Source organism: Corvus kubaryi, unplaced genomic scaffold (assembly GCF_017639235.1).
Source record: "Corvus kubaryi isolate FWS band 111438036 unplaced genomic scaffold, C.kubaryi_AGA036_p1.0 37382, whole genome shotgun sequence".
In the NCBI taxonomy this organism is placed as follows: Eukaryota; Metazoa; Chordata; class Aves; order Passeriformes; family Corvidae; genus Corvus; species Corvus kubaryi.
The window spans coordinates 4,438,398-4,448,031 of NW_024581124.1; the positions used below are offsets into that span (position 1 = coordinate 4,438,398).

The following is a 9,634-nucleotide window of genomic DNA, read 5'->3' on the forward strand; positions in this document are numbered from 1 at the left end:
ATGGCTTCATCCTGCATCCCAGTCCCACATGGGATGGCTTCATCCTGCACCCCAGCCCCATCCAGCCAATGGCCCAAGGCACTAAAATGGGCTCTCTTTGACCCAAGTATAATCACACAACACCACAGAGAGGAGATAATTAAAATAAAGGGATAACGAGGCAGGAATGGACACTTCAAGCGATGCAGAGCTGCCTCGGCTCCTCCCTGCCACCAGCCTTTGCTCCTGGAGTCTCAGGCACGGGCTTTACTCACAATTAACATGATCACCAGCTGGTTCTTCTTGGCCACCTGGGCATGGGAGAAGATGCTCTCCAGCACAGGGGTCATGTTGGGTTTGCACTGCTCCCGCAGGCTGATGACACACTTGTCATAGTGAGCTGTGGGGCAGGACTTGGTGAGACCTGCAGCTCCTCCAGAGAGCCCTGCAGCCCCCAGAGAGCCTTGCAGTTTCCCCAGAGAGCCCCAAGACCTCACCATGCTGGAACTGTGTCTCCACTTGCAAGTAGCGCCTGAGCAGGTCCAGCACCACTGCCTTCATGTAGCCCCGGATGCCGCTGCGGTACCTGGGGAGCAAAGAGCCCACTGAGCTGAGAGGAGGTGGCCGTGGGGGGACAGGAGGGTCACAGACAGCACAGGGCTCACCTCTGCACCAGCTGCACCAGGCTCTGTGTGTTCATGAAGAAGACCTCCCGCTCAGCCTTCCTCTGCAGCGTGGCCGCATGGGTGTCCAGCACGTTGGCAATCTGTGGGGAGAGGGGACAGGGTCTGGGGTGGCTCAGGGGCATGAGGCTGCCAGCTCCCCCTTTCCTTACTCCATGCAGAGCCCTTCTCTGTGTTTTTTTTTTTCCCCCAAAATGAAAAATGCAAAGTGACAAATGAATATAAAAAGAAACACACAAATCAATACAAACACACAAATGAAACCAAACACGTGTAGAAAATATGAACCCCCACAGATTTCCCTCACTCATTTAATTTGTTATAAAATCCTGGCAGCACAAATTCAGGCAGGAGCTCCCAGCTGGCTCCAGTTAAGAGGGCGTGAGCCCCTTTTGCCACTCACCTGCTGGCTGGGGAAGCGGCAGAGCACTGAGGTGATGTTGCTGGCGTACTGCGCCATCACCTTCCGGATGGACTTCTCCACAGCCAGCGGGATTCTTCCCGAAATGCTCGTCATGATCTCCTGCAGCTCCAGCAGGGGCAGGGCAGGGTCCCGCAGGATCTTCATCAGCTGTGCCACCCATTCCTTCACCTGTGGGAGCAGGAGGTGGTGCTGCCCATTCCCACTGGTGCTGCCCGACTTGCCCTCGTGGCAAACGTGTGGCAACTGCGTGAGACAGCCTGGCACCCACCTTGGTCTTGAAGTAGGGCTCGGGCAGGCAGTAGCCATTCATGACGTTGGTCAGGTTGTCCAGCACGTTGCGGAGAACCTGGTGTTGCTTCTCACCAGTGATGGGGAGGGTCTGCTGGGCTGGGAGCCCCCCTGTGAACGGCTGTGCCTGGAGAGGGCAGAGGGAGGTGGGCTGAACTGGCCTTGCTGACAGGGCCCCTGAGAGCTGCAGCTGCCCCAAAGGAACCAGCACAACCCCCGCTTTGGGTTAGATAGAGAGGAAGCACCTGACATTCAGCATTGTGGATGTGCCAGTGTCCATCATGAAAATAATGCAGAAAAACTGGGGATTTTAGTGCTATAAATGCACATTTTTAGTGCATGTGAGCCCCTGCCACACCGAGGAATCAGAGCAATCCATGTGGAGCTGCACCTGAGCCCCAGCAGAGCCCAAAGACGTGGCATGACCATCACTGTGATGCCCCATCAGGGTACCTCCTCTGTTTTGTCCCCTAGGGAGCATTCCCAGGATGCCGACCAGGATTGAGTAGGAGATGACAGCAGCGTGGCACCCCCCAGCAGACTCACAGGCTTCACTTTGGAGGGATCATCGAGCTGGAGGCGGGCGATGACACAGCCGGCCTCTAGCAGCGCTCCCGGCCGCTTGATGTAGCGCAGCCGCCCCGCCTCCTCCACCGCCAGCGTCATGATGATCTTCATCACCTGGGGAGGAGGGGGACACCGTCACCGAGCCAGCAGCACCCGCGGGCTGCACATCTCACGAGCATCACGGCAGCGCTGCGGGGTTCCGTCTTTGCCGAATGCTGCTTCTCCAGATCTTCTGCAAAGCTCACCTCGATCTCCGCAAAAACCTTCCCCTCGTCCACGTGGCCGCCGTCCTCCACCAGGTACTGCAGCAGCTTCCCCGCGGAGGGCGAGCGCAGCACCGTCGGGTCCTTCTCCTTCTCGAAGGTGCACGTTTTGTTGCCGATGGTGATCCGGTACCTACGGGAGAGGGAAAGGTGTCACCAGCCGGCTACTGGCCATCGGGGAGGGAGAATGGGGGCCCTGGCAGGGGGTACCTGTCGATCTCCTCCTTCATGTAGGTGGTGTAGCTGCAGCCGTCGTAGGAGAGCAGCAGCCCACCGTCGTTGAGCCGGTGCACGTCGATCTCGATGTGCGTGCGGTTCATGATGACCACGTACGTGGTCAGCGACTGGCGGGCGACCTGCGGGCAGGGGACACCCTCAGTGCAACCCCAAAACACACTCAATAGCGAGGCTGGGGCTGGGGGGGGGCACCTCGCCATGCTCAGGGCAACAGCTGCTGCCACAGGATGGGGCTGGGCTGGGAGGACAGGAGGCACAACTTCAGGCTGCACCGAGGAGCTGTTCAACTCAGTCCAGAGCTGGTTTAACACACAGCCCAGAGCTGGCTTAACTCAACTCCCAGCCCAGAGCTGGTGCAACACATGGCTCACCTGCTACTTTCATTGTGAGTAGGGAGTTTTGCATGAAGTCCAACTAATTGGGTTTAAAAGCAAGAAAAGGAAGTCCCTTAATAAACTCAGGGCAACAGGGTGTATGGAAATGTCTGTCAGGTTAAAACGAGGTTGTTAAGGTTATGAGGTTATTAACCTCATTTTTATGTTGCACATTTTTAAAGGACAACCTTGTATTTATTTCACCTTTCTCCCTCAGGACAGGAGCACATCCCTGACCCCTTGAGGAGCGCTGTGGCTGGTTTGGGGGGAGCGTGGCCCTGCCCTCACCTGCAGAATGTACTTCACACCCTCATAGATGAGCTCCACATCAACGATGTTCAGCAGGGAGGCTGCTGGCAGCACCTGGCCCCTGAAACACAATGGAGGGATCAGGCCCCAGGCATTCCCAGCCTCTCCAAGTAGGTGGGATGTCAGCAGTGCTCCCTCCTGGACAGAGGGTATGACAGTGACCAGAGGGGACAAGTGTCAGCTTTAAGTGACCCACGTGAGCACCATGCACAGCCAGATCTGGAGGGAGGCCAGGCACTGGGAAAACACTCAGATAAGGTGCATGGGAGAGCCTCGGGTGTCCTCCAAGGCCGGAGGAATAACCTTGATATTGAACAACAAAAGCAAGCTGCACAGCCAAGCCACTTCCCCTTGAAAGCTGTTTTCCCAGCCATGGGAAGCCTTTCCTAATGTCCAGACAAAGTGATAGCTGAGGAGCCAGAGCTGTGAGCCACACTGTCCCTGCCTGTCACAGCACTACTCTCACTAAATTTGCAAAGCAAAAACGAAAGGAAGATGTCCCAGAAGAGCAACACTCATGTCTCCATTGTGGCTGCCCCAATCCTGGAAGTGCTCAAGGCCAGGTTGGACAGGGCTCCGAGCAACCTGATCTGGTGAAAGGTGCCTCCCCCATGACCAAGCCCCCTCCAAGCAGCCCCCACTCCACACCTCTCCAGCGTGTGCAGGAAGTCAGTCATGCACGTCCTGAAAGCAGCATCCGCCACGTTCAGGGCACCACAGACAACCCCCAGCATCGTGTCCGGCTTCTCTGCCTGTGGGGGCAAAAAGAACAGGGTTTGGGTCTTATCCCAAGGAAGGGGAATGGTGACCCTGGGAGCTGGTCACCCCCACCTGCACTTTCTCAGCGATCAGGTCGTCCAGCCAGCCCGTGTGTATCTCGTTGTTCTGGAAGCTCTCTGTCTCCAGCAGCTTGATCAGGTACTCCACCGTGGTCCGGAAATCCCCACGGATAGACAGCTCCTTCAGGGCCACCACCATGTTCCTTTTAGGGACAAAGCCCTTCATTAATGACTGAGAAGGTGGCACTTGGCTCTCAGCAGAGGGAATATGGGAGCTTCAGGGCCTGGGGCGATGAGCTCCTGAGGTGATGAGCTCCTGAGCCCCCAGCACCTTCGGAGAGGTACTCAAGGCGCTCAACCTGCTTCACTGCATGGTTTGGGTTGGAAGGGACCTTAAAAATTCTCTTGTTCCACCCCCTGCCATGGGCAGGGACACCTTCCACTAGACCAGGTTACTCCAAGCCCCATCCAACCTGGCCATGAAACAGCCCTGAATGAAACTGCTGCTCAGTTCCTGAATGGACACTGCTGCTCACAGGCTTTAAGCAATGCTCAGCAGATCACTACAACATCTCCTGGAGGATCAGCTGGATGAACTGGGGCCGTAGCACCACCACAGTCCAAAAAATTCTGGCTTTGGCCAGCCAGCCAGGTGCTTAGCACAGCAGCACCGTTCTGGTCCTGTTGGATAAAAACACTTTTCCCAGCTCACACCAACTGTGCCTCTTCCCAAGGACACCCACCCTCCAACTCATCCCATCACACTCACGAGATGGCCTCCTCCCGGTTCTCTCCCCATGAGAAGCAGTGCCCAAACTGGGAATCGGCAAATTCGTGCAGCCCCCCGGCTGCTGCCACACTGAAGTACCCCCAGACGTTCTTGCTGCTGCGGAAGTTCAGCTCCTGCACCGTCCCCGAGCTGGGCTTGAAACCCTGAGCCAAGACAGAGCAGAGATGGAGGAACCAGGATTGAGATTCGTGCAGCGAGACAGGGAAGGGGAACCCCCATGGATGGCACTGATCCCATGAACATTGCCCAGATCAACCCCACAGGTGGCAGAGTCCCCTTGTCCCCACCCCAACCCCCAGCTCACCTCCTCGGGGTTCTCACTGGTGATCCGGGCGGCGATGACATGGCCCCTGGGCACGGGGGGGTTGGAGGGGCTGTGGAAGGAGATGGGGGTGTCCCCCCAGGGGCTCTCCCCATACAGCACCCGGATGTCTTTTATCCTGTGCAAGGGGATGCCCATTGCAATCTGCAGGAGAGACAAGAGTTGAGCTGCCAGGGAGACACTGACAGAGAGTCTGAATGGAGAGTTCCCAGCGGGAAGCCAGAGGAGAAGGAAAGCTGCCACACTGCTGTCACCTGCATCCTCCACAATGGGATATGGAGCAGCTTCCCTCTGCCAGGCTCCAGCCCAGTGCTCCTCCCTAAATCCCCAAACTGCCTCCTCTAACACCCTTGGAGTGACCTCTGTGTGTGTGTGCAGGTACCTGCAGCTGGGCAGCCGGGAGGTTCACGTCCGCCACCATCTCCGTGCACGGGTGCTCCACCTGCAGCCGGGGGTTCAGCTCCAGGAAGTGGAAGCTCCCATCCTCCCCGTACAGATACTCAACGGTGCCTGCACTGACGTACCCAACCATCTGGGCCAGGCGGACAGCACACTGTGGGAGAGGGAAACCCCTGCATCATGGAATCGTGGGGCATCCTGGCTTGGAAGGGACCCACTGGATCATCACCCAACTCCTGGTTGTGCAGAGGACGCTCCAAAAACCCCACCATGTGCCTGAGAGTCCAAACGCTCTCTGGACTCTGGCAGGCTTAGGGCTGTGACCACTTCCCTGGGGAGGTTGTTCCTGTGCCCAACCACCCTGGACACGGAGTCCTGCTCAGCTCAGGGGTCCCTTCCTTAAAACCCCAATAAACCCAGCCCAGTTTCCCACTAAAACCTGGTGCTGCCCCAAGACCAGGCCACCCACCTTCTCCATCACCTCGGTGACGGTGGGGGCAGCAATGGTGGCCGGTGCCTCCTCGATGATCTTCTGGTGGCGGCGCTGGATGGAGCAGTCACGGCTGAAGAGGGAGATGGCGTTGCCATACTCATCTGCCAGGACCTGCACCTCCAGGTGCCGTGCGTGCTGCGCCAGCTGCATCAGGAAAATGGGGGATCCGGGCGCCTCCGCCTGCACCTGCAGCGGGGGAGAGGGTCGTGCTTTGGCATCATGCCCCAAAATTCATCCCAGGATGGAGACAGAGTTCCGGAAGGAAGTGGAAGGTACTCCAGGTGGGAGCAGGATCCTGCTGGGATGGGGACAGGGATGGGGGTTCCAAGCACCTCTCACCTGCCGGAAGCAGGCGCTAAATTCCTCTGCTGCCTCCACTTTTCGGATGCCTTTGCCCCCGCCACCTTCTGCTGCCTTGATCATCAGGGGGTAGCCGATCCTCGTGGCCACCTGAGAGGGTCAAGGGCTGGGGTGACTGCAGTGTTTTGGACCCCAGCCCACCACCCTGACAGCCCACACAGCTGCAGGCATCCCTGAGCGGGATTATCCCGAGTGACATCCCTCCAGCAGAGGGACAAACTGCTGCTGCCACAGCCTTGTGTCACTGTGACATGTGCTGGGAGGCCAGAAGGGCCAGGGCAGGCAGGTTCTGAGGAGGAATCATGCTGGGCAAGAGATAAGCAGCTGCCTACAGGCTCAGCTTTACCTCCAGGCCTTCCTCCACGTCCTTCACGCAGCCCTGCGCGTACGTCTCCAGGGGGATGCTGATGGCCTGCTGATGCTTCTGGTCCTCCTCGGACCACTGGGCCACCAGACCTGCAGATGTGGCCAGGGCTAAGGTCACCACCAGGGTGGCACAGCTGGGGTGGCACACTGGGTGTGCCCAGGGATCTGAGGATTCCATCATTTCCCTTGTTTCCATGCACCCCATCTCCAAAATCCCGCTGCCCAAACCAGCTGCTGCAGTGGGGTCCCCAATATGTGTGGCCAGCTGGGCCAAGGACCCCATCCTGGTGCTTGCTCTGGGGGGGCAAAGAGAGGCAAGGAGGAGGGGAAGGGGGGAGCAGGGAGGGTGTGGGGGCTGTGAGGAAGCACTCACCGCTCCCGCTCCACGGCAGCGTGGGGATCTCCAGAGTCTGCGCCACGATGGTGGAGGCGACTTTGTCCCCCAGCGCCCACATGGCATCACTGGGGGGACCTTCAGAGAGGGAGAGAAGGGCTGAGGGGGGCCCAACCCACCAGCCCATCCCCACATCACTGAGCCAACCCCACCAGCCTTCTGCAAGGACTGGGTATGCGGGAACCCCCCCAAACCCACTGCCCATCTCTGGACGAAGCTCAACCCTTCTCCATGGGGAGCTCAGGCTGGGAATCCCACAAGGTCTGCTCCCACCTGATGTCCCTCTGTGAATACTGCATCAGTTGGAAAACCCAGAAAACTGCAGGATTCCTGGGAATGCCCCAGCCTGAGGACTGCCACTCCATGGGGTGGGCATGCCAGAGAAACCAAAGGGGCATTCCCAGTGCAGTGTCCCTGGCAGTGACTGTGAGTGCACACTCCAGCCCAACACCCAGCACAGAGAAGCAGTGTGACCTTACCTAGGAAAGCTATCCCGTTTTTCTGCAGCAGCTCTGGCAGCTTGTGGTTCTCCGAGGCATGTCCCCAGCCAGCCCACACCGCCTGGCACAAGGAGAAGCAGCAGTGGGAGCATTATCCCTGCACTGGCATCTCCCACTGTGCCCAGCTCCTCAGCATGCAGGGACATCACCCCCTTTTGGGGTGTCCCCTCTGCCCAGCAACTTCCCTTGGGACAGAGGTGGGAGACACACGAATGGCCACTACCTGGACTGGGATCCGTTTGGAAATGTCCACTATCAGCTCCACGTTGGCATAGTTGTTGTTGTTGGTCCCTCCAGGGACAGGCACGTAGTGATCTGCCATCTTGATGTACTCTGCAAGACAGCACAGGGGCTAGGGGGAGCCAGATCCCTGAGTGGCACCCCTTCCCAAATCCTCCATCCTGGGGAGGCTGCAGCGGGGAAAAAATATTCCCTCCAGGATTTGGCTGCACAGGAGGAAAGTGTGTGACTCCAGGCTGTGCAGGAAAGGGCCACTCTGCCTCAGCCCCAGGCAGGGAACTTCCCTTTTGGGATATTCTCAGGAATTACCCGCGTTAGCCTTGAGGTCCTCGGGGGTGACCATGACCACAAAGCGAATGGCGCGCTCGTTGCGGAACATCTCGTAGGCCCAGCGGCGGATGGAGCGCATGCACTTCACTGCTGCGATGCCATTGTTGGCGATGAGGACCTGGGGGGACAGGGACAAGGGGGTGGCAGGGTGAACCCTGTCCTTGCTGCCCCAAGGGATGGGTGTGGAGCAAAGCAGGGGGGATGTGTTAATGAGGAGCTCCCCGACAGCTGGTTGTACATCCCGGCAGAGCATGAGGCTCCTCAACGACATCTCTGATGTCTGGCGCTGGGGATAACCGAGGATGGGACTTTGGCCATTGTTTGTGCAAAGCTGCTGCATGGGGTTCCCTCTCCCAGCCCCGTGAGAGCGAGTGAAGCCATGGGATGAACAGCTCTGGGCTGCCATTGCTCCGAGCCCGGCGGACACAGGACATTCAGGCAGCACCCAAAGGTGTCCCTGTGAAAAGCAGTGACCCTCTACCCAGGCACAAGCAGGGACGTGTGGGGACAGACCTTCTCGATGACACGGTTCCCCCCGAAGCGGGTGACGAACTCAGCTGGGGAGGCGACGGAAAAATCCCGCTGCAGGTCCATCTTCCTGTGGCTCCTCTTTGCCAGGTGCAGCCCTGACATGCTGGGCCTGTGGTGGGATGTGGTGGCTGACACTGAGCCCAGGGCCACCCCAGAGAGCCCAAAGCCACTCCAGTGAGCCCTCCTCCAGCCCCAAACCCCCTACAAAGCCTGTCCTGCAAAGGTCACCAACCACGTCTACAACGTGACTCAGGCAGGACACAAGGAAAATTCCTTATTTGTGGAAGCATGGAGGAGCAGCAGGGATACTGCTGGCAACACCACCCCAAACCCAGCGTGGCAAGAGCCACTGTCGGGCTGTCAAGTGTCACAGCACGTCCCTGCAGCCAAAGGTTTGTTATTTTTAGCTGCAGCAGAGCAGCCAGAGGAGGCAGGCAGAGGGATTTGGCTTCCAGTTGTTTCTGCTGGATGTCAGCTGCGTTCCCATGGGAGCTGCCCGGTGCAGCCAGCAGGGAGTGAGCTGCCCCACATCCAAACTAGAGATTTGGGGGGGGCACCCCCTGCCCTGGTCCTTGCCACAGTCATGCAGGTGGCACTGCTGTCACACAGCCAAGGACACTGGCTCTCCCCCCAAAGGCAGTGGGATTGGGGGCATCACCTTGGGGTTCCGACGAGCACCAGCACATGTGCCCCGCAATTTTACCAACAGCAATGCATCCACCACAAGCACCCACCCTCCCGAACTGGGACATCCCTTCTCGGCCACGCTCCCGCCCCTGGGGGCTGCCATCCTCACCTGATGCCGGCGCTGGGCTCCAGAACGGCGCTCACCGCGGAGGGCTCGGAGACGGTGCCCCCCACCCCGGCCAGGCTGCTGCGCCTCCGGCCCACCCTGAAGGCCGTGGCCATCAGCTCGTCATCGGAGGAGTTGTCGTCGAAGGAGCCCAGCACGAACTTGGCGAGGGCCGGGCGGCGCAGCGCGGCGGGGTTGTACACGCCGAGCCGC

At 58.9% G+C, this 9,634-nt stretch overlaps 1 protein-coding gene across 1 annotated transcript in view; it reads right to left on the reverse strand.

Moving 5' to 3' along the window:
- ACACB (acetyl-CoA carboxylase beta) overlaps positions 1–9,628 on the reverse strand; it is a 21,670-nt gene extending 12,042 nt beyond the window's left edge. Inside the window, exons 1-23 of the mRNA XM_042034708.1 lie at positions 9,425–9,628; positions 8,611–8,737; positions 8,077–8,215; positions 7,751–7,860; positions 7,507–7,588; positions 7,007–7,105; positions 6,614–6,723; positions 6,247–6,357; positions 5,884–6,093; positions 5,398–5,568; positions 4,998–5,159; positions 4,673–4,836; positions 3,956–4,106; positions 3,773–3,876; positions 3,104–3,185; positions 2,415–2,560; positions 2,187–2,337; positions 1,921–2,055; positions 1,355–1,501; positions 1,066–1,254; positions 645–745; positions 477–565; positions 255–379 (exon numbers count right to left, since the gene is read on the reverse strand). Of these exons, the coding sequence (XP_041890642.1) occupies positions 255–379; positions 477–565; positions 645–745; positions 1,066–1,254; positions 1,355–1,501; positions 1,921–2,055; positions 2,187–2,337; positions 2,415–2,560; positions 3,104–3,185; positions 3,773–3,876; positions 3,956–4,106; positions 4,673–4,836; positions 4,998–5,159; positions 5,398–5,568; positions 5,884–6,093; positions 6,247–6,357; positions 6,614–6,723; positions 7,007–7,105; positions 7,507–7,588; positions 7,751–7,860; positions 8,077–8,215; positions 8,611–8,737; positions 9,425–9,537 (3,018 nt within the window). The 5' untranslated portion in view covers positions 9,538–9,628. The remainder of the gene's footprint in view (positions 1–254; positions 380–476; positions 566–644; positions 746–1,065; positions 1,255–1,354; positions 1,502–1,920; positions 2,056–2,186; positions 2,338–2,414; positions 2,561–3,103; positions 3,186–3,772; positions 3,877–3,955; positions 4,107–4,672; positions 4,837–4,997; positions 5,160–5,397; positions 5,569–5,883; positions 6,094–6,246; positions 6,358–6,613; positions 6,724–7,006; positions 7,106–7,506; positions 7,589–7,750; positions 7,861–8,076; positions 8,216–8,610; positions 8,738–9,424) is intronic.
- Between the last annotated feature and the right edge of the window lie 6 nt (positions 9,629–9,634).